This window comes from Thalassophryne amazonica, chromosome 10 (assembly GCF_902500255.1).
Source record: "Thalassophryne amazonica chromosome 10, fThaAma1.1, whole genome shotgun sequence".
Classification (NCBI taxonomy): Eukaryota; Metazoa; Chordata; class Actinopteri; order Batrachoidiformes; family Batrachoididae; genus Thalassophryne; species Thalassophryne amazonica.
The window spans coordinates 65,945,608-65,970,400 of record NC_047112.1 but is presented as its reverse complement, the minus strand read 5'-3'; the positions used below and the strand labels follow the sequence as shown (position 1 = coordinate 65,970,400).

The following is a 24,793-nucleotide window of genomic DNA, read 5'->3' as shown; positions in this document are numbered from 1 at the left end:
TCTCTCTCTCTCTCTCTCTCTCAGTGGCAAGGGTTACACACGACTGTGTGCACACATTAAAGAGTGAACACACGCAGCTGCAAGCAGATCTACAAACATGGAAAAAGGCTGAGTACACGTGCATTTCAGGCGTATTTAAATGAAACACAACGCTGCAATACACAGCTTTAACCCTGGTCACTGAGCTTTTGACTGTGACTGACGGCCTTTAATCCTGGTCGCTGAGCTTTAGCTCTGACTGGTGGCCTTTAACCCTGGTTGCTGAGCTTTTGACTGTGACTGACAGCCTTGTGCATAATCAAGGTACTCCATGTATTCTGAATGATAAAATTGTTTTGATGCCCCCTTTGTTGGCTTGTGATGGATGATGTGAACATTTTTCACAGGTAAAGGTAGTTGTCCGAGCCCCCTTCTATATTTTAGTTTTTGTTTTTTTTTATCAAACCTCTATGACCTCACAATCCTTATATGGTCCTTTCTCTGCAGTGATCTGTCTCAAAGTGACCCAGACATCAGGGACTTCTGGTTCAACATGCAGGCTCTTCAGCTCTACCTGCAGAGAGAAGCTGAACTCAACTCTCAGGCCTCCTACTACAATGTAGGCCTGCTCAAATATCAGGTCAGCAACTATTTGCCATAGTTCCTCACCCTCTCTTCCCTGACATCTTGGATTCTACTAAATAAAACTGGATTGAATCCATGAATCCTTTCCTTAAATCTGAGTTGTGGTTTTCTTAGGTTTCATCCCAGGATCTGGCGCGGGCTCCTCTCCTGTTATCAGCTGAGTGCCAGCGCAGCGGCAGCGTCACACGAGTGTCCTTGGATTACCACTGCTGCCCCGCCACAGCACCCTTTAGCCAGCTCACCGCCGTCCAAGTGCTGCTGCCGTTAGACCACACAGCTACCGACCTGCAGTGCCAACCGGCCGCATCCTGGTAAGGAGAGAAGCTGCAGTGACTCTGCCCCAACCCGTGGTTAAGGCTAACTAAGTTTCTTTATTAAAATTAATCAGACAGAAGAGCAGCTAAGTGCCTACCACAAACTTCTATAAGACTTTATATAAGATGGAGGAGTAGCCGATACTGTAATGGAGTCAGTGGGAGCAACGGGGAGGACGAAGATGAAGCAATCGAGACAAGGAGCCCAACAAAATATAATTTTGTGACTTGATGTTAGTATGAAACAAAACCTGCTTTTATATCATAACTGACATTTATCAGCGGGGGGATTCATTCACCACAGCAGGTGACTGTTGACTGATGGTTCAGTGGAGTAAATAAGGACACACCAGCCTTTTATTTTGGCCCCCACAAATAAAACACTGGGGGGGATTAGTTGCTTGTGCTGATGTCACCACACCACCCCAGTTTGAAGAGAAAGGGGGTGTGTCTATCTCAAAAGCTCTTTTTCATGTAAAGCAACTAAACAGGCACAGAAAAGGCGGTGGCAGGTGGGGTGGGGGGGGGGGTCAGTATACTGGCTGCAAGGTTTTGTTTGGTTTATCTGCAAACTTCAGCATCTGCTTTTAAGACATTTGGTGAATGGTTTTGGCTTACTAAAGATTTATAATCTAACCCTTTTAAAATTGAGAAATAGAACATTTTCTGAGGTTTTCATAAACACCTCTAACTAATGCTTCTATCTTGATTTTTTTTTTTCTTTTCCTTTTACATTCATTTTACACGTGATACTCAACACATACAGTGCAGTTTGGTGCTTGGGATCACTACAATGTGTTCAAGGGTGCAGCTTTTCAACAAGCTCATATAGGTGACCAGGGATCTTAAAAACAAACTGAAGTTTATTGCAAAAACATGAAGGAGTTGGACCTTGCAAGCACCTATTTTCAGGTTTCTAAGAAAATAGTAACTTTGTGTGACGGCCCTTTGCAGCCATCCTAATGTGTTTGTTGTGCTGCTGTCTTAATGTGTGTGTTGTGTGTCCTGAGGTCTCGGCCACCGGGAGGCGCTGGTCCTGTTTCCTGTCCTGGGTGCTATAAAAGGGGGGAGTTCTGTTCTCTCCCTTGCGCTCTTCCTTCTCCAGATCGTGGCGTGGGGAGTGGCCGCGTGTGCTTGGTCCTGGCTTGGTCCTCGGGCTTATTCCGCTACGCCTTCCTTTCTTTTTCTTTTCTTTTACTTTTTATAATAAAGGCCCTACATAGGGTTAAAAAGATCTGTGCTTCCATGTGTGCCTCACTTTTTGTTGCGGCTTTTGAGCCGGGCCGTAACAAATGGGGACTCGTCCGGCCGAGGGAGTTTGCCTGTTGCTGTTGCAATGTGTGTTTACAGGTAAAGCTCAGGAAGCGTATGCTTCGTTGTCACTTGAAAATAGCTTGGTTTATGACAAAGTGAAAAGCATTGTGGAGAGAGCATATAAGCTTGTGCCAGAGGCATATAGACAGAATTTTCGGCGTTACAAAAAAGTTGGTCATCAAAGTTATGTGGAGTTTGGACGTGATAAAACAGCGTTGTTTGACCGTTGCTGCGCTGCACAAAATTTTAATTTAAAAATTTAATTTTGATCAGCTGCGAGATTTGATTTTGATGGAAGAGTTCAAGAACTGTGTACCAGAGAGGATTGCAACTTATATTAGTGAGCAAAAGGCTGCAAATGTTTTGGATGCTGCTCTTTTGGCGGATTAATACCTATTGACTTATAAATCTTTTTCACAAAATGTGACTCCAAACCTGTGTCTTGGTTGACCAAGAGAGGGGCGCTCTGAGGGCTTTGGTCGGGCTAGTTGGGTGAAACAGGGGGAAGTAAAAAAAAAAAACTTTGTTTTGCGTGATAGTGCTCAGGTGTGTCATTACAACCCCTGGCAATAATTATGGAATCACCGGCCTCGGAGGATGTTCATTCAGTTGTTTAATTTTGTAGAAAAAAAGCAGATCACAGACATGACACAAAACTAAAGTCATTTCAAATGGCAACTTTCTGGCTTTAAGAAACACTATAAGAAATCAGGAAAAAAAATTGTGGCAGTCAGTAACAGTTACTTTTTTAGACCAAGCAGAGGGAAAAAAATATGGACTCACTCAATTCTGAGGAATAAATTATGGACTCACCCTGTAAATTTTCATCCCCAAAACTAACACCTGCATCAGATCAGATCTGCTCGTTAGTCTCCATCTAAAAAGGAGTGATCACACCTTGGAGAGCTGTTGCACCAAGTGGACTGACATGAATCATGGCTCCAACACGAGAGATGTCAATTGAAACAAAGGAGAAGATTATCAAACTTTTAAAAGAGGGTAAATCATCACGTAATGTTGCAAAAGATGTTGGTTGTTCACAGTCAGCTGTGTCTAAACTCTGGACCAAATACAAACAACATGGGAAGGTTGTTAAAGGCAAACATACTGGTAGACCAAGGAAGACATCAAAGTGTCAAGACAGAAAACTTAAAGCAATATGTCTCAAAATTCGAAAATGCACAACAAAACAAATGAGGAACGAATGGGAGGAAACTGGAGTCAACGTCTGTGACCGAACTGTAAGAAACTGCCTAAAGGAAATAGGATTTACATACAGAAAAGCTAAAGGAAAGCCATCATTAACGCCTAAACAGAAAAAAACAAGGTTACAATGGGCTAAGGAAAAGCAATTGTGGACTGTGGATGACTGGATGAAAGTCATATTCAGTGATGAATCTCGAATCTGCATTGGGCAAGGTGATGATGCTGGAACTTTTGTTTGGCGCTGTTCCAATGAGATTTATAAAGATGACTGCCTGAAAACATGTAAATTTCCACAGTCATTGATGATATGGGGCTGCATGTCAGGTAAAGGCACTGGGGAGATGTCATTACATCATCAATAAATGCACAAGTTTACATTGATATTTTGGACACTTTTCTTATCCCATCAATTGAAAGGATGTTTGGCAATGATGAAATCATTTTTCAAGATGATAATGCATCTTGCCATAGAGCAAAAACTGTGAAAACATTCCTTGCAAAAATACACATAGGGTCAATGTCATGGCCTGCAAATAGTCCGGATCTTAATCCAATTGAAAATCTTTGGTGGAAGTTGAAGAAAATGGTCCATGACAAGGCTCCAACCTGCAAAGCTGATCTGGCAACAGCAATCAGAGAAAGTTGGAGCCAGATTGATGAAGAGTACTGTTTGTCACTCATTAAGTCCATGCCTCAGAGACTGCAAGCTGTTATAAAAGCCAGAGGTGGTGCAACAAAATACTAGTGATGTGTTGGAGCGTTCTTTTGTTTTTCATGATTCCATCATTTTTTCCTCAGAATTGAGTGATTCCATATTTTTTTCCCTCTGCTTGGTCTAAAAAAGTAACCGTTACTGACTGCCACAAATTTTTTTTTCCTGATTTCTTATAGTGTTTCTTAAAGCCAGAAAGTTGCCATTTGAAATGACTTTAGTTTTGTGTCATGTCTGTGATCTGCTTTTTTCTACAAAATTAAACAACTGAATGAACATCCTCCGAGGCCGGTGATTCCATAATTTTTGCCAGGGGTTGTATTGTCACAGGCACGGGCACATTAAAGCAGATTGTGCTCTGCTAAAGTTAAGGATGTCTCCTGTTAAGCCCAAAGGAGTGGGTTTAGTTGCCCCGGTGTGTAACGCTGTGGAACGTGAGGTGGAAATCGTGAGCTTGCCTTTCATTCATGAGGGGTTTGTCTCATTGGTGGGAGATGATAAAAAGGTGCGTGTCAAAATTTTGCGCAACACAGGGGCATTTGACTCGTTTATCCGAGCTGATGTGTTGCTGCTGTCTGAGGAGTTGGAGACAGGCATGCGGGTTCCGGTTCGAGGTATGGGTCTTAACGTGCTCTTTGTTCCTTTGCATAAAGTGCCGCTTGAGTGTGAATTGTTCAGCGGGGATGCAGTTTTGGCTGTTCGTCCCGCATTGCCAGTGAAAGGTGTCTCTGTTACCTTGGGTAATGGTTTGGCTGGTGCGCATTTGTGGAATGACACTGCTCGGTCAGCTGTACAGAAGGAGGCGGAGCCAGTTCCTTATTTGCTCCCTCAGACTGATGAGAGCAGTAAACATTTCCCCCAGGTGTTCCCTGCTTGTGCTGTTACTCAAGCTATGGCACGGGATGAGGTTAAGAAGGAGAGAAGTGTTAAAAATGTTTATGTACCTCTGTCTGATTTTCCTGTGTCCTTGTCTCGTAGTGAGCTGGTGGCAGAGCAGCATACTGACGTGTCTTTAAAAGGCCTCTTTGATCAGGTGCGCCCAGCGAGTGAGGTTCTGAATTGCGCGTGTGGGTACTTTTCAGGATTCATTGTTGGTGAGAAAATGGTTGCCCCGTGCGGGTATTGTCGGTGATCCTGTTTCAAATCGTGGTGCCCAGTAAATTTCGCGCTGCTGTGTTAAAAGTCGCACATAATGAGTCTGGACATTCCGGGTGACTAAAACGTGTGACCGGGTCCTGAGACATTTTTTTTGGCCGCGTATAAAAAGGGACATTTCTTCATATATTAAGACATGTCATATGTGCCAGTTGACTGCTAAGCCTAATCAAGTGGTGAAGCCAGTTCCACTTAATCCAATTGTAGTTGCATCTGAACCATTTGAGCATTTAATAATTGCCTGTGTTGGGCCTGTATCTCGTTCAAGCTCTGGGTCATTATATTTGCTCACAGTGATGTGTCAGGTTGCACGGTATCCGGCAGCTTATCCATTGCGGACGATAACTGCTCGGGCAGTGGTGCAGGCGCTTACTCAGTTTATTTCTGTGTTTGGTATTCCGAAAGTCATACAGTCAGATCAGGGCAGTAACTTTACATCTCATTTGTTTGGCCGGGTCTTGAAGCAGCTCGGAGTGCTGGATGGCAGAGCGATGGCTTTCCATCTCGAGTCGCAAGGCGCTTTAGAGTGTTTTCACCAGTCCTTGAAGTCGCTGTTGCGTGCTTACTGTACTGAGTTGGGGGGCAACTGGGAAGAAGGTTTGCCTTGGCTGATGCTGGCTGCTCGTGAACTGGGTTTAGCCCAAATGAGTTGGTCTTCGCACATACAGTGAAAGGTCCTTTGGCTGTAGTGGCAGACAGATTAAAGGAGCCAAACCCACCTAAAAATCTGATAGGTTATGTCACTGGGTTCAGATGGCGCTTGGATGTTGGAAGAGATTTGGTCAAGTTGAAAATGACTGCTGTGCAGAATAAAGTGAAGTCTCTGTTTGACAGGCATTCTGAGGTGCGTTCGTTTTTGCCTAGTGATCAAGTGTTGGCCCTTTGTCCGGTTATCACGTCACCTTTTCAAGCGAAGTTTAGTGGTCCCCACACTGTGCTTGAACAACTTTCTGATCAAAATTATTTAATCTCGATGCCTGAATGCAGGAGAAAGCAACAAACGTGTCATGCCAATTTGTTAAAACCTTACTATTCAGAGAAGTGTCACAGCAAACAGAGGGTGCTGTGCTGGGGGAGGTGATGGTCTAGTGGTTAAGGTATTGGGCTTGAGTCCAGAAGATCATGGGTTCAAATCCCCGCCTGACTGGAAATTTACTAAGGGCCCTTGGGCAAGGCCTTTAATCCCCTATTGCTCCCGGTGTGTAGTGAGCGCTTTGTATGGCAGCACCCTGACATCGGGGTGAATGTGAGGCATAATTGTAAAGCGCTTTGAGCGTCTGATGCAGATGGAAAAGCGCTATATAAATACAGTCCATTTACCATTTAGCGTGCTGAGGCTTCTGCTGTATGTATGGCAAGTAGATCTATTGGGACGCTTGACAGTTTGGGTACCTTGGACAGCTCACTGCCACTGATCAGGGGGGTGACAGTGAAGCTGGTACTTTGGACAGTGATCTTACACAGGGGTGTCTTAAGAACTCAGAAGTTTTGTCAAATTTGCATGTGTTGTTTGGTCATTTGCCTAGGTGTCATGCTGAACACGTACGTGATTTAATACATCGCTTTCCATCTTTGTTTTCAGATATACCGGGGCGTACACATCTTATTGAGCATAATATTGATGTGGGAGATGCAAGGCCAATTAAGCAACGCTTTTACAGGCTCAGTTTGGATAAACGCAAGCATCTGGATACGGAGGTAAAATACATGTTGGAAAATGGCATGGCGGAGCCAAGTGCGTCGAGTTGGGCGTCTCCATGTATTTTGGCTCCTAAATCAGAAAATACATCGCATTTTTGTTCTGATTTCCGTAAGTTACAAAACCAGATTGTTTTCCCTTGCCAAGAATGGATGTTTGTGTAGACCAGGTGGGTTCTGCTAAATTTGTGAGTAAATTTGATCTTCTGAAGGGCTACTGGCATGTGCCGTTGTCTAAGCGTGCACGTGAGGTGTCTGCATTTATTACTCCGTCAGATTTGTTTTCTTACACAGTGATGCCGTTTGGACTTAGAAATGCGCCAACTACGTTCCAAAGGTTGATGAATGCTGTTGTGGGTGATATGTTTGGTTGCGCAGTGTACTTGGATGACATGGTTGTTTATTCTGACACCTGGGAAGAACATTTGGAGCGCATGGAGGAGCTTTTCACTTGTCTGGGTGAGGTCGGGGGCGAGGTTGACCGTCAATCTTTCAAAGTATGAGTTTGTGAGGGCGACTGTTACTTATTTGGGTCGTGTAGTTGGTCAGGGGGAAGTCCGTCCTGTTGCAGCTAAAGTTCAAACCGTGGAGGAATTTCCGGTTCCGAGTACTAAAAAAGAACTTAGGCGTTTTCTTGGACTGGTCGGTTATTATCGTTGTTTTTGCAAGAACTTTTCTTCAGTTGTTGCGCCATTAACTAATCTGTTGTGCAAAGATGCTAAATTTGTCTGGTCTTCTCCTTGTCATCAGGCATTTGAAAGTGTGAAGAAGCTCCTCTGTGCAGATCCGGTGTTGGCTGCCCCACGTTTAAACCAACCATTTCAGTTGTACGTGGATGCAAGTCACGTGGGGGCTGGAACGGTTCTGACGCAATCTGATAATTTTGGTTTGGATAGACCTGTTAGTTATTTTTCAAAGAAATTTGACAAACACCAGCTAAATTATTCAACTGTTGAAAAAGAGACACTTGCGTTAATTTTGGCCTTAAAGCATTTTGAAGTGTACTTGTGTGGTGGTGCCAAAATTACTGTTTATACTGACCATAATCCACTAATGTTTTTGACCTCTGTTAAGGCGCCTCAGTGTTTGGTTCGGTGGTCTTTGTACCTCCAAATGTGTAATTTGGACATAAAACATATTAAAGGAGCAGAAAATTTGGTACTGGATGCTTTGTCGCACACCCCTTTATAGGAGCCGCATTGCACAGGGTTCGGGTGGGACCTGTGTTTTGTGGGGGGGTGATGGCCCTTTGCGGCCATCCTAATGTGTTTGTTGTGCTGCTGTCTTAATGTGTGTGTCCTGAGGTCTCGGCCCCCGGGAGGTGCTGGTCCTGTTTCTGTTCTGGTTGCTATAAAAGGGGGGAGTTCTGTTCTCTCCCTCGCGCTCTTCCTCCTCCGGATCGCAGCATGGGGAGCAGCTGCGGGCGCTTGGTCCTGGCTTGGTCCTCTGGCTTATTCCGCTACACCTTCCTTTCTTTTTCTTTTCTTTTACTTTTTATAATAAAGGCCCTACAAAGGGTTAAAAAGATCTGTGCTTCCGTGTGTGCCTCACTTTTTGTTGCGGCTTTTGAGCCGGGCCGTAACACTTTGCCTGTTGTTGCTTCTTGTAACACTTTCTCTCCCAGCAGAGGGTGTGTCTTTTTTTTTGGACGCTCCCTGCATTCATCTCAGCAAAACATTGTAAAATTCTTGTGGTTTGGACCAATCACAGCGGTGAATCTCGCACACATTTTGGCAGTCTGAGTCCAGACACAGCTAAGTTATGTGCTTACATTACATACGTCACACAAGTTTAAAACGAGCTGTTTCATCTCTAAATTTTGCTTATAGCAGGAGAATCTTTATATGTACAAAATTGCGGGGATGTTGGGGAGCAATTAACGTAAAAATCAAACATTTGTAACTATAAAAGCTACGTAATGTTTTTTTTTTTTTTTTTTTGCACAATGTGACCCCCTTTTATTATGTCCACCAAGGACATAATAAAATCATTGGTGTTTATTTATTTGTCTGCCTTTTATCAGGATTACGTCAAAACTACTGCACGGATTTTGACAACATTTTCACCACAGATAGATATTAGTCCATGGAAGACTCCATTAAATTGTGGAGGTGATCTGGATTCTGGATCAAGGATTACGTCAAAACTACTTCACAGATTCTCACCAAATTTGCACCACAGATAAATATTAGGGCTTGGAAGACTCCACTGAATTTTGGAGGTGATCCGGATCTGCTTGGCGGATGTCAGACGTCTCAGATTGCTCTTGTTTTATGCTGTTACATTTTTGCTGTCACAAAACCTGACCTGAGAAATGTGGGCAATGTTTCATGAATCAGAACAGCAGAAACATGATTGTTTTTCTCCACAGGAACGCAGAGGAACGACGTCTGCTGTGGAAACTGCCGAACCTCTCACCGACCAACCACAGCAAAGGTCAGAGGTCTTTTTCTTTTTTGTTTGTTTAGAAATGATTGTGAGATAAATGAAGATAAATGAATATCTGACCTGTGTGAAGGTGTGTCATCTCTGCAGCCTGAAGAACTGACCTTAGAGCTGCTTGTGATGCGTTGTGTACAGAGTACAGTGACGACTTAATTGTGGATATTCTACAATGTGTCGTCTTGTACTTTGTGTCATGGTGCTCATATATCATGATCACCTCAATGCTTCAACTTTAATGAGATGCTCAAAGCTTCATTTAGCTAATTTCAGGAATGGAACATTAGAAGCTGAGACATGTATGCACATCATTTACGAGAGGATAACTCAACTGTTCAAGACTAATATGACCCCAGTGAACAACTTGGGACATGTTCCAAAATCTCTATCCGGGATGCACAGCCCGAAAATAGTGTTACTTCAAATTCAACTGCATTTTCTAAACTGCACCAGCTATAGATTTTACAAGGTATTCAGAATGTTCAGAATGACCAGTACATGTTTGGGAGGGTCATAGAAAAGTGCAAAATTTCTGTTTTGATATTTTAAGAGAAAATAGCTAAAATAAGTGGGTCAACTTATTACCATACATGGGGGGAAAAAAATATGAAAATTTGCCAAATATAATGAAATTTTATTTTCAGTCATACTGTTATCAATGAAATATAGATTTAAAATGAAAAATACAAGACAAAACTTGTTTCTTTAGCAGACAGCAGTATCTAGAGATGTTAAATGTTTTAAATATTAGCAAGAAAATTTCCCAACAGCCAGTAGCCCAGAAAGTTACTAAATCAGGCATGTGAGAGGCAAACAAAGGAAAATGCTTGAAGTGTAGGTGACACCAAAAAATGTGCAGAAACGATCACTAAAAATGATGAAATGTTGATATTTAAAAAAATCCTGAACAATAAAAGTTAAGTGTGCGGGTGAAGGATAAACAACAGCTGTCTGAGACTTGTGCTCTTTTTCAGCCCTCAGCCGCGACCATATTGTTGCTACGTCAGCGGGAGAACGGGACCTGCTGAACACGGCGGAGGTCGAGCTGTTTTCGGCTGATTTTTCTCTAGTGTGGAGCTTTTTTTTTCTTTTTTTTTTTTGGTCTAGTTTGAAGGTAATTCTGAAGAAGCTGTGTGGGATACAGCCTTATCGTTATTTAGACCACAATGAGGGAGACTAAACCTTGGAAGAAGACCTTCAGTCTGACAACAGTGACATTGTTGGCAGAGGTCAGAACACAGAATGCTGATTACAAAATAAATAAATAATGCAGGCGATTTCGGCATGCGGGTGAAGGTGATAAATTGTTTGTTGTTGTTGTTGTTTTGCCAGCTCTTTGGTCATAATCAACTGATTAAAAACAAACAAAAAAATTTTAGTTTGTTTTACTATCTGTGACATCAAACAAAAGTGATGAAGAGGTGTGGATTTTTTTTTTTTTTTTTTTTTTGCTTTTTTCCTTATAAACAGGTACATACATTTCAAATCTAAAAAAAATGGCATGGACTGAAAATATCAGCTATTTGTGAAATAAATTGTTTCCTTCTTGAGTACAGTTAGTGTACTGTACGTGAGTAGTATAACACGTTATTATTAAATATTAAAACCATTCACACAAGGAGTAAATAATATAGTCTTACATGTACATTTCATTGAGATCATCGTTAATGTTCCATGCAAGTGCTATGCTAAAGATTGGCCATATGTCACCATATTTAATTGTGTCAAATGCTTTGAAACACTGAACCACAATTGCTTTTATTGATTCAGTGGTTCGAAATGCTTCGGTTTCTTCGTCACTAATAATTAGCAATAAAATGCATCAGCGACCACTAATTATTTCAACATGTGCATGGATAGAATTACAATCTTAAAATACTTTGATGTTGTGTTGCTATGTCGGACGTTAAATAATGTGGGACATGGAGTGGTGGGCACAGTTCCGATAATCCGATAACCGATAATTATCGAAGATAAAGTTTCATTATCAGATTATCTTTTCAGCTAACTTTGAAAACCATTATCGCACTAATTATCTTCCGATAAATTTTTGTCCGATAATTTTTAGACCGTTAACGTGGTGAACAGATGTGTAGTTCTACCCTCTGCAAACAGAGGAGAACTGCTTCTAGAAGAAACCGCTCTATCCTCTGCAGGCAAAGGAGAACTGGTCATTTCTTTTGACCCCATACTGATAAGCAGCCAATATCACCAAAGTCATCCAGAGGCATACATTTTTAACTTATAGTTCAAATTTTAACCAAACTTATTTCAGACAAGTTATTTAAATTAACATCACTTCTGAAGTTTTATAAAGTGAAAATATCAGATATATGTTTTAGTTTTAAAGTAATGCGCTAATTTTTAGGTTTTAGTGTGGGCATGCTGTGTCCAGGTGCATTATGTGTGATAGGGTAATCTCAGTACATTCACGACTTGAGATTGCATTTGAAACACTCTGATCAGGACAACAGCATTAAACTCTAGTGCCTAAAACTCTTGTGAATATATTCTCTGGGTTTATAGATGTTATTGTTTGCTTTTATTAAATTCCACGCATCTTAAACGTAGCAAGTAGCAACACAGATTATCCAGAATTTTGTGTTTGCAAGTTTTCAAGGTCTCTATTGCCATCTACTGGCCAGTAGTGTTCATGGCAGTATTCAGACTGAAGCTGGGCAGTAGATGATATTTTCAATCCTTGTACTCGGTTCCAGCTCAAACTGTACCACAGAACCGCACGGTGTAAAAGTTCAGAGCGCCTGATTTATGTTCTCACATACATTGTATGTTCAAAAACCACACGTCGGACTTGTGTTTCCAGAAGCAAAACGTAAACAGTAGCTTTTTTTTCAAACTTAATTTACAAAAACTCTTATTGGGAGACATCAAAGTTTAATAAAATAAAAAAATAAAAAAACTAGAAGACAGGTCTGCGGTGTTTTCACAGGCACAGTGCAAGACGTTGGATGCTTGCAGCACTTCAGCAGCGGGATACCCTCACGACGGCTGATCAGAATATCAAACAGGTTTGATTTTCTTCTGACCATACGATCGCTGATCAGGAGGTGGTCGTGAGATGTTAAACGCAGCTCCTTACTCCATGTATACTAAACGATGCAGGACGCGCGATTAACCTGAAATTCTGTGCGATCCAAAAAATTCTCACACGAATGAAAAATCAGCTGAAAAAGGGCCAAAGCTCGCACTGGCACCAGTAGATTATGGCAGTATTCTATTTATTTTGACAACCGGTTATATCAGACGGTTATCTAATTACAACTTGGATTTTTTTTTTTTGAAAATGCCTTTTTTTTTTACAAATAAAAAATGGCATATTTTACAAAAGCACATTTATCTGTAAACACCAACACACGACACAATCAATCAATCAATCAATTTTTTTATATAGCGCCAAATCACAACAAACAGTTGCCCCAAGGCGCTTTATATTGTAAGGCAAGGCCATACAATAATTATGTAAAACCCCAACGGTCAAAACGACCCCCTGTGAGCAAGCACTTGGCTACAGTGGGAAGGAAAAACTCCCTTTTAACAGGAAGAAACCTCCAGCAGAACCAGGCTCAGGGAGGGGCAGTCTTCTGCTGGGACTGGTTGGGGCTGAGGGAGAGAACCAGGAAAAAGACATGCTGTGGAGGGGAGCAGAGTTCGATCACTAATGATTAAATGCAGAGTGGTGCATACAGAGCAAAAAGAGAAAGAAACAGTGCATCATGGGAACCCCCCAGCAGTCTACATCTATAGCAGCATAACTAAGGGATGGTTCAGGGTCACCTGATCCAGCCCTAACTATAAGCTTTAGCAAAAAGGAAAGTTTTAAGCCTAATCTTAAAAGTAGAGAGGGTGTCTGTCTCCCTGATCTGAATTGGGAGCTGGTTCCACAGGAGAGGAGCCTGAAAGCTGAAGGCTCTGCCTCCCATTCTACTCTTACAAACCCTAGGAACTACAAGTAAGCCTGCAGTCTGAGAGCGAAGCGCTCTATTGGGGTGATATGGTACTACGAGGTCCCTAAGATAAGATGGGACCTGATTATTCAAAACCTTATAAGTAAGAAGAAGAATTTTAAATTCTATTCTAGAATTAACAGGAAGCCAATGAAGAGAGGCCAATATGGGTGAGATATGCTCTCTCCTTCTAGTCCCCGTCAGTACTCTAGCTGCAGCATTTTGAATTAACTGAAGGCTTTTTAGGGAACTTTTAGGACAACCTGATAATAATGAATTACAATAGTCCAGCCTAGAGGAAATAAATGCATGAATTAGTTTTTCAGCATCACTCTGAGACAAGACCTTTCTGATTTTAGAGATATTGCGTAAATGCAAAAAAGCAGTCCTACATATTTGTTTAATATGCGCTTTGAATGACATATCCTGATCAAAAATGACTCCAAGATTTCTCACAGTATTACTAGAGGTCAGGGTAATGCCATCCACAGTAAGGATCTGGTTAGACACCATGTTTCTAAGATTTGTGGGGCCAAGTACAATAACTTCAGTTTTATCTGAGTTTAAAAGCAGGAAATTAGAGGTCATCCATGTCTTTATGTCTGTAAGACAATCCTGCAGTTTAGCTAATTGGTGTGTGTCCTCTGGCTTCATGGATAGATAAAGCTGGGTATCATCTGCGTAACAATGAAAATTTAAGCAATACCGTCTAATAATACTGCCTAAGGGAAGCATGTATAAAGTGAATAAAATTGGTCCTAGCACAGAACCTTGTGGAACTCCATAATTAACTTTAGTCTGTGAAGAAGATTCCCCATTTACATGAACAAATTGTAATCTATTAGACAAATATGATTCAAACCACCGCAGCGCAGTGCCTTTAATACCTATGGCATGCTCTAATCTCTGTAATAAAATTTTATGGTCAACAGTATCAAAAGCAGCACTGAGGTCTAACAGAACAAGCACAGAGATGAGTCCACTGTCCGAGGCCATAAGAAGATCATTTGTAACCTTCACTAATGCTGTTTCTGTACTATGATGAATTCTAAAACCTGACTGAAACTCTTCAAATAGACCATTCCTCTGCAGATGATCAGTTAGCTGTTTTACAACTACCCTTTCAAGAATTTTTGAGAGAAAAGGAAGGTTGGAGATTGGCCTATAATTAGCTAAGATAGCTGGGTCAAGTGATGGCTTTTTAAGTAATGGTTTAATTACTGCCACCTTAAAAGCCTGTGGTACATAGCCAACTAACAAAGATAGATTGATCATATTTAAGATCGAAGCATTAAATAATGGTAGGGCTTCCTTGAGCAGCCTGGTAGGAATGGGGTCTAATAAACATGTTGATGGTTTGGATGAAGTAACTAATGAAAATAACTCAGACAGAACAATCGGAGAGAAAGAGTCTAACCAAATACCGGCATCACTGAAAGCAGCCAAAGATAACGATACGTCTTTGGGATGGTTATGAGTAATTTTTTCTCTAATAGTTAAAATTTTGTTAGCAAAGAAAGTCATGAAGTCATTACTAGTTAAAGTTAATGGAATACTCAGCTCAATAGAGCTCTGACTCTTTGTCAGCCTGGCTACAGTGCTGAAAAGAAACCTGGGGTGGGGACACACCTCACATTAACATGTTGGTTTACATAGAATGAATGAGTCAACCAATCAGTGTGAGCAGAGGCACAGTTTACCCCAAATGCCATCTGTCTGTGTTTGTTACAAAACTTCAGAATTAATGCATTATTCATCGTTAAAAGATATATGTTATATCTTAACTTTGCACAAATGACAGAATTGACATTAATGGAGTTAATCTATCAGTACTCATTTTATTTATACACCAAACCATAACTCAGCACTGTTTATTTTCCAAGACCTCGGCCTGACGGCAGTGGTAGAGAGTTGAGCTTTGTGGCTCCTCTCAGTTGCTTCTGTGCTGGAAGCCATGTAGTAAACTAAAGCTTCCAGCAGGGGGCAGGACGCTCAAAGACAGAAGTTTGGGTCTGTTGTTGCTTTTGATGCTTCCAAAAGCGATCATTGTGTTAAAACTCAAAATCAGCTTGTTTAATAGTTGCAAGTGTACCGGAGACAATCCTGGAATTTATCGGTTATCTGTAACTTCCGATACATTTTTGGGTGGTTTGTCGTTTTAGCTTTATCGATGATAACTTTTCAGTTATCTGATTATCTGTTATCAAAGTTAATTTTTTGGTTATCTGTGCCCACTACTGGGGACATGTCCTTTAAAGGCTAACTTACTGAAGAAAGAAGTAGAGAGCAACTTACCTCCATCTCACATAATGTCCAATCCCACGGCTATCTGATGCAATGTTTTCTGTCACTGTTCCTGGCATCCAATTCACCAGTTTCGTCCCTTTCTATTGTCTTTCCACAGATTTGGACTTATTTTGTTTGGCTGCAGTTTGGGACCATTACAAAGCAAGTTTTTGTTTGTTGTTGTTTTTTAGTTTTAACGCTTTTGTACTGTATATGCATACATCTAACGTCCGCCTTCAAAACAGACTGATTAATATTGCAATGCACTTTGACATAAATTTTACTAACACTTTGACAGAGAATTGTGCATTTTTGCGTAAATATGCAAAAATGCGTAATTCTCACATGCCTGCAAATATGTGGCGGTTCCAGACTGTATGTAAGTCGTTTCACTTAATGTTTTCTTTTAACATATCAAAAAAATTTGAAATATTACACTCTTGTATGACCCTTTTAAACATGTACTGGTCATTCTGAACATTTTGAATACCTTGGAAAATCTGTAGCTGCTGCAGTTTAGAAAATACAGCTGTATTTGAAGTAACACTCAGGATGAAAAAGGGACTGGTCATTTTTGGGCTGTTTGTCCTGGATAGAGATTTTGGCACATATCCCAAGTTGTTCATTGGGGTGATATTAGTCTAGAACAGTTGAGGTATCCTCTTCTAAATGATGTACAGTGGGGTAAAAAAGTATTTAGTCAGTCCCTGATTGTGCAAGTTCTCCAACTTAGAAAGATGAGAGAGGTCTGTAATTTTCAACATAGATACACTTCAACTGTGAGAGACAAAATGAGAAAAAAAAAAAATCCAGGAAATCACATTGTAGGATTTTTAAAGAATTCATTTGTAAATTATGGTGGAAAATAAGTATTTGGTCAATAACAAAAATTCAACTCCGTACTTTGTAACATAATCTTTGTTGGCAATGACAGAGGTAAAATGTTTCCTGTAAGTCTTCCCCAGGTTTGCACACACTGTAGCTGGTATTTTGGCCCATTCCTCCATGCAGATCTCCTCTAGAGCAGTGATGTTTTGGGGCTGTCGCTGGGCAACATGGACTTTCAACTCCCTCAACAAATTTTCCATGGGGTTGAGGTCTGGAGACTGGCTAGGCCACTCCAGGACCTTTTTACGGAGCCACTCCTTTGTTGCCTGAGCAGTGTGTTTGGGATCATTGTCATGCTGGAAGACCCAGCCACGTTGCATCTTCAATGCTCTCACTGATGGAAGGAGGTTTTGGCTTAAAATCTCACGATACATGGCCACGTTCATTCATGAATCAGTCTTCCTGTCCCCTTTGCAGAAAAACAACCCCAAAGCATGATGTTTCCACCCCCATGCTTCATAGTAGGTATGGTGTTCTTGGAATGCAGCTCAGCATTCTTCTTCCTCCAAACACAAGTTGCGTTTTTACCAAAATGTTCTATTTTGGTTTCATCTGACCACATGATATTCTCCCAATGGTCTTTTGGATCATCCATATGCTCTCTGGTAAACTTCAGACGGCCTGGACATGTACTGGCTTAAGCAGGGGGACACGCCTGGCACTGCAGGATTTGAGTCCCTCTCTGTGTAGTGTGTGGCCTTTGTTACTTTGGTCCCAGGTCTCTGCAGGTCCTTATGGCATTTTTGTTCACCGTTCTCATGATCATTTTGACCCCACGGGATGACATCTTGCGTGGAGCCCCAGATCGAGGGAGATTATCAATGGTCTTGTATGTCTTCCATTTTCTTACAGTTGCTCCCACAGTTGATTTATTCATACCAACCTGCTTGACTATTGTAGATTCACTCTTCCCAGCCTGGTGCAGGTCTACAATTTTCTTCCTGGTGTCCTTCGACAGCTCTTTGGTCTTGGCCATGGTTGAGTTTGGAGTCTGACTGTTTGAGGCTGTGGATTGGTGTCTTTTATACACGAGTTCCAACAGGTCCCATTAATACAGGTAACAGGTGGAGGACAGAAGAGCTTCTTAAAGAAGTTACAGGTCTGTGAGAGCCAGAAATCCTGCTTGTTTGTGGGTGACCAAATACTTATTTTCCACCATAATTTACAAATAAATTCTTTAAAAATCTTAAAATGTGATATTTTGGATTTTTTTTTTTTTTTTTTTTTTTTGCATTTTGTCTCTGATAGTTGAAGTGTATCTATGTTGAAAATTACAGACCTCTCTCATCTTCCTAAGTAGCAGAACTTGCACAATCAGGGGCTAAATAGTTTTTGGCCCCACTGTACATACATGTCTAATGGCCCCTTCACACATAACACGAAGTTGGGTGAAAGAAGCAGGAACCAACCGAAAAACTGCGAACAAACATACTATCAGGAGGGACACACTGTTGGACAGGCGTGCACGATACCACAGTGAAGGTTTCATGCACAGTCGTGCGTGCACGCACGAACACAGTACAAGCACCTGGAACGTGTAACACCACATCATGCCGCAGCTGTGGGGGGGAGAGCCACACACCAAAAAAAAAAAAACAAACAAACAAAAAAACCCGCAGCAGTTTCTAATATTTAATCCCACGTATCGAGTATCAAGTATGATCCTTCTGTTCCTCTGTATATGAAAAGAAAGAAAATCAAAGAAAAAGTCTCACTCTCTGGTCCTTTATGTGATTATTTATTTTATGTATTTGTTATGTAATTATGTATGTAGTTATTGTTGTATGTATTTATTTAATTGTCCTGTTCTCTGTGTTTTTAATTTAACACATCGTGCACTGAGCCGCCGTCAGCTGGAACTGATGAGAACATGAGAGCCCTCCCACACACGTGCATTGTGTGGAGTGTTTTTCATGTTGTTCATGGCACAACATGTCCTCCAGCTGAGTTGCAAGTACACAGGAGTCAGCTGGCCCAGCTGGACATTACAGCCATCCAAATGCGCGCTGCGGTGGACAGCAATCACACTCCAGCCATCTAAGCTGCACCTGACAATGTTCGATCATGGCATGGGGGGGTGGACGACACACACTCCTCACAACATCTGTGTTGCGGGGACACTCGCACGCCACATGTGTTGGGGGGGGAACACACTCGCATGCCACGTGTTGTGGGGGAGGAGCTTGAATGACGTGTGTTGCTTGGTAACGGCACAGTCATGGGGCACTCGGAACATGGGAGGTCATTCGCACAGCCATGCCAAAAGTGGTCTGCCTGCTCTGTTCTTTGTGCAGGCAGCGTGAATGGCCCCACCTTTTCTAATTGTCCCGCGAGTGGTGTTGGATGTTCATGGCGGCACCTAGACTCCATCCGACTCCGGTGGTGAGTGGTTCAACTGGCCACTCACACGGCATTCAACGACTGTTGGCCACTGGTGTGAAGGCTGCCTCAATCGCATCATTCAGCCACGGTTCGACTTGGCCGATGTTTTTGTGCAGCTGCTCGGCTGTGACATGATATGTCCGACCTGCGTACGACATGTTCAAATGCTCCGAACATGATCAGATAGCAGTACGAATTCATCATGCCCACCGTTCGAATGGGTTTCTGGTGCGAGCGGCATGCGAATATAGAGTGCATGTGCCATGCCCAAATAAATGTGGCGACTGCTGTATGAGGCTTTCGAGTGCGGCTCCGATTTCCCACGAGCGCCATTTGACTCCTCCTTCGTGCGCCATTCTGGCTCGATGTTATGCATGAAGGGGCCCTAAGATAAGTCCTAGACTACATCCATGATTAAATCATTGGGGTTATATTAGTCTAGAACAGTTCAGTTATCCTCTCCTAAATGATGTACATACATGGCTAAGCTAAGTCCTAGACTACATCCAGGATTTAATCAGTCACCTTTGATCTGCAGGTTTCCTCAGTGTACAACTTTACGCCAGAAAGATGGCTACAGTATTCTTTTTTAACGAATGAATTTTGCCTCAAACAGGCTTCACCACTGGACAAATATACTGACCAATAAAAGAAACGCAACTTTTTAGTAAATGTAATGAGTTTATTTTGACACATATAACACACAATTTGGTGTCAAAATTTAGGCAACACAAACAAAAATTAATAAGTCATGTGACAACCGAGCCACATTGTACACCAGTAAAGAAAAACAGAAAGACAGTAACAAACACAAATTCACAAAGTCAGTAACAGGTATGTCCTCCATTTGCCTCACGTACAGCATTACACCTGCTCCTCACTGACGCTATCAGACATCTGATGGTGGCTTGTGGAATATTGTTCCACTCAGCGTCCGGATATGACAATCGGTAGCTGAGGTGGTAACTCGTGGTCTTTTGGATATGGGACGATCATCAGTCTGCCCAGTGTCATTTAGGCGAGTCTGTAGATGGCTTATTGTCCTTGGGTGGACACCAAATTGCCGGGCGACTTGGTTCACATGACTTCTGGACTGCAACATCCCAATTTCTCGTTCTTGATGAACTGCTGTCAGGCCTAGCATGGCTGTACATTCTGAATTTTAGCAATTTTCACTGGACCTTTATAGGCCCCTGATGAGTACAACAATTACACACCTTAAATGGGAGTGCCACAACTCGAACTCGGGACCAGGTGAGATTTGGTTACACATGATGGCAGTCGCCAATACAAAAGATTTGAATATTACCAGGGCCATATTCAATTTGTCCTACATACAGTACGAAAACCAGCTGGTAAAATTGAATTTTGAATGACTAGAATAAATGAGAACTCACATTTCATAACTGTTTCTGTTTTTGGTCAATATACGTTATTCAGTGTTCACTGACAGATTGCAGGTTTGTGCAACGTTCAAGGACAAAAAATGTCTGTAGAAGATGTCGGCAGTTTATGAACAAACTATGAAACAGTCTCATTTAATGTAATTTACCCATCATGCAATGCCCACTCAGAGATAATTTTGGGATAATGGGCAGAAGTGATTTTATTTTATTTGAAGTCTGTGAAGAAGCAGGATTTCCTCAGTTTCTCCTCAGATTTCCTGCAAGCAAGCCATGCTTGGAAACCAATAAACCTGAGATGTTTTGTCAAGAAGAATGGTCCAAAATACCTTCAACCAGAATCCAGACTCTCATTGGAAGCTTTATACATGCTTCCCTTAGGCAGTATTATTAGACGGCATTGCTTAAATTTTCATTGTTACGCAGATGATACCCAGCTTTATCTACCCATGAAGCCAGAGGGGACACACCAATTAGCTAAACTGCAGGATTGTCTTACAGACATAAAGACATGGATGACCTCTAATTTCCTGCTTTTAAACTCAGATAAAACTGAAGTTATTGTACTTGGCCCCACAAATCTTAGAAACATGGTGTCTAACCAGATCCTTACTCTGGATGGCATTACCCTGACCTCTAGTAATACTGTGAGAAATCTTGGAGTCATTTTTGATCAGGATATGTCATTCAAAGCGCATATTAAACAAATATGTAGGACTGCTTTTTTGCATTTACGCAATATCTCTAAAATTAGAAAGGTCTTGTCTCAGAGTGATGCTGAAAAACTAATTCATGCATTTATTTCCTCTAGGCTGGACTATTGTAATTCATTATTATCAGGTTGTCCTAAAAGTTCCCTGAAAAGCCTTCAGTTAATTCAAAATGCTGCAGCTAGAGTACTAACGGGGACTAGAAGGAGAGAGCATATCTCACCCATATTGGCCTCTCTTCATTGGCTTCCTGTTAATTCTAGAATAGAATTTAAAATTCTTCTTCTTACTTATAAGGTTTTGAATAATCAGGTCCCATCTTATCTTAGGGACCTCATAGTACCATATCACCCCAATAGAGCGCTTCACTCTGAGACTGCAGGCTTACTTGTAGTTCCTAGGGTTTTTAAGAGTAGAATGGGAGGCAGAGCCTTCAGCTTTCAGGCTCCTCTCCTGTGGAACCAGCTCCCAATTCAGATCAGGGAGACAGACACCCTCTCTACTTTTAAGATTAGGCTTAAAACTTTCCTTTTTGCTAAAGCTTATAGTTAGGGCTGGATCAGGTGACCCTGAACCATCCCTTAGTTATGCTGCTATAGACTTACACTGCTGGGGGGTTCCCATGATGCACTGAGTGTTTCTTTCTCTTTTTGCTCTGTATGCACCACTCTGCATTTAATCATTAGTGATTGATCTCTGCTCCCCTCCACAGCATGTCTTTTTCCTGGTTCTCTCCCTCAGCCCCAACCAGTCTTAGCAGAAGACTGCCCCTCCCTGAGCCTGGTTCTGCTGGAGGTTTCTTCCTGTTAAAAGGGAGTTTTTCCTTCCCACTGTCACCAAGTGCTTGCTCACAGGGGGTCGTTTTGACCGTTGGGGTTTTTACGTAATTATTGTATGGCCTTGCCTTACAATATAAAGCGCCTTGGGGCAACTGTTTGTTGTGATTTGGCGCTATATAAATAAAATTGATTGATTGATTTAGAGGCTGTTATTTCTGCAAAAGGAGGATCTACTAAATATTGATGTTCTGTTGGGGTGCCCATATTTATTCACCTGCCTAATTTTGTTTAAAGAATTATTGCACACTTTCTGTAAATACTAGAAACTAAATTTCACTTCTCAAATATCAGTGTTTAACTGAAATTTCTGCTCCAGACAACCAATGATATATATATATATGTATATATATATAAAGGAAAATCATGAAAATTATCAGGGGTGCCCAAACGTTTGCATACAACTGTATGGGCTTTACTGATAATTATAGAAAATGAATAATCTTGAAATAAAGAAATTGTAGATCCTTATTGTTGGTCCTTGTCTTAATGCTCAAGTGATTCTGACCTTGAAAGTATCAATAAATTAAAGGGGGAAAAATATAAAATAAGAGGAACGGAACCAAATTTTGTTTTTTATTATTCTTTCTTTTTTTGTATTTGTATGACTGTGAACCCCCTCTAATATATGATATGAACACTATCAAACATTGTATTTGAACCCTGTCTGTGACTCAGGCTTCGAGCAGACAGAAGCCTCTGGTCATAGGCCTCCTTGTTCTTAATGAAGCGTGGACTGTGTTCCAGGCTCAGGAACCCTGTGTGCCAGTTGGCAGTGCCTGGAGGTTCCCCGTGGCCCTCCACCCAGCCTGGCGGTCCAGTTTGTGGGTTCGGGGGCGTCGCTGTCAGGCATGGACATAGAGCTGGTTGGGACTCGCTACCGCATGTCACTGGTCAAGAAACGATTTGCCACAGGTGAGACGCGTAACACTGAGTATTCTCACTTTTACTGAGAGCAGGATCTGTGTTGGAGTGACATTTTCAAAATAAAACGTTTGCAAATTGCATCCAGAAACTCAAACAATAACTTTTCACTCTGGTTGGATTATTTTGGGAATGTTTGGTGGTAGTTTACCAAATGTATTGTCTGAGGTTTATCTAATATTTTGGTACATTTCCTTTTATTGATCTCTCATCACCATTTCATTGACAGGGAAGTACATGGCGGGCTGCTCCTTGTGATTTACACATGGAACTCTCTGATTCCTAAACGGGCTGTTGCTGGAGTTTCGGAGAACTTTGCACTTTTTACAGTGTGTATCAGAGGCTGCACAGATGGTGGACGTCCTCAGCCCTGAAGGACGATGTGCACTTTCACTTTCAAGTTTCTTTTTATTCCCATCTTTAGTCAGTGTTGGTCACTTTTTTTCTTCCTTTCCACATTGTGTTCTGTGTGCCTTTAAGATTAAAAGACTGCAAACATAATGTAACTCAGAGGTGGGGGGGGAGACTATTGTGAATAACTTTGGGCTGTTAAAACTCATTTGTAAATGATTTGAACACACTGAAGAAAGCCGTTTGTAAATCTGCAGTTTGCTCAGAGTGAGTTTTGTGAATGTAGACATTTGATAAAATAAATGTGTTCAAGCTGTTGGTTTGCACCAGTTTATTCCACATTGTGACCAAGTACAAAATACAGCTGAACTATGCGCTTTATTACAGACGATCATTTGCCCTCAGGCTAGTTAAAGTGTAATCCAGAACAGGTTTAAAAATAAGGTTTCAGTATAACTATAAGAAGAATTCAATCTAGATCAATAAAAAATAATCCTCCGCCAAAACTCTAAACAGCCTTACAAAACATTACAAAGTACACAGAAATTATTTTCCAAAGCACTTGAAGGCAAAATCACCGTAACAGGCACGAGTTACAATAAACCTTAAATAAGTCAATCTGAGGTTTCTCAGAGCTACATCGAAACCATCTGAAAAGAAATGTCAATCAAACATCCTGTCAATGAAATCACTTTGTATAAAGACGTTTCTTCCCTGTTTATTGGGGTGTCACTGCACTGCAAACTGGAATTTAACTCAATTTGGATTAGAAACAAATTATCACACAGTCTAATCGAGTACACATCAAATAACTTCCATCTGATACAGTGTGAAGAGAGAGAAACTACACGAAGGCCACGGACACGCGTTTCCTACATCGTATAAAGATATGCAGTGTTCAGTATGGAGCGGAGGGGGAATACATAATAGTTGTGGTTGGAAGTTTACATACACTCATCATGGGGATAGATGTGACGGTAAATTTGGGCTGTCAATGATTTCCTTGAACTGTTCTGAACTGCCAGGGTGGAATGATCATACAGCATACATCATTGACTTTAAAAAAACAAGAATTGGGTGCACAAATTAAATTTATTTTGGATCTTCTAATCCACACAAGGTCAAAATTACACACGCTCAAATTTATACATTCATTAATCTCTTACAATAAACAACAGTCTTTTAACATGACAAGGCCAAGAAAGACCTAATAACTCCTCATTGGTAGTTTCTCTTTGCCAGCATAAAAAGGATGTTTGACAGTGCTCACTGGACTGACCAATATGCAGAACAATATGAAAGTCCAATGAACTCTGAAAATCTAAGGAGGAGAATTGTAGATTTATACAAGTTGTGCAGGTCTCTTGGAGCCATGTCTAAACTGCAGACACAAAGATCAGTTCAAACAACTGTACTCAAGTACAAGTTAGTCAGATGTGTCACCACTTTGGCAAGGTCAAGAAGAAGAAGACCCACATGGTCAACCTCAGAAGAGAAAAAACTGGTTGGGATGTTCAGAAAAACACAGATTGAACAGTATGTTTGGAGGACTAAAGGTGATGTTTTCAAACCTAAGAACACTG

At 41.3% G+C, this 24,793-nt stretch overlaps 1 protein-coding gene across 3 annotated transcripts in view; it reads left to right on the top strand.

The window, feature by feature from the left end:
- Positions 1–23,529, top strand: part of fcho1 (FCH and mu domain containing endocytic adaptor 1) — a 202,089-nt gene extending 178,560 nt beyond the window's left edge. For all 3 annotated transcript variants that reach the window (XM_034180163.1, XM_034180161.1, XM_034180162.1), the window contains 5 exons: positions 487–619; positions 739–935; positions 9,395–9,459; positions 22,683–22,850; positions 23,089–23,529. In XM_034180163.1, coding sequence (XP_034036054.1) covers positions 487–619; positions 739–935; positions 9,395–9,459; positions 22,683–22,850; positions 23,089–23,117 — 592 coding nt within the window. In that variant the 3' untranslated portion in view covers positions 23,118–23,529. The remainder of the gene's footprint in view (positions 1–486; positions 620–738; positions 936–9,394; positions 9,460–22,682; positions 22,851–23,088) is intronic.
- Positions 23,530–24,793: the final 1,264 nt, after the last annotated feature.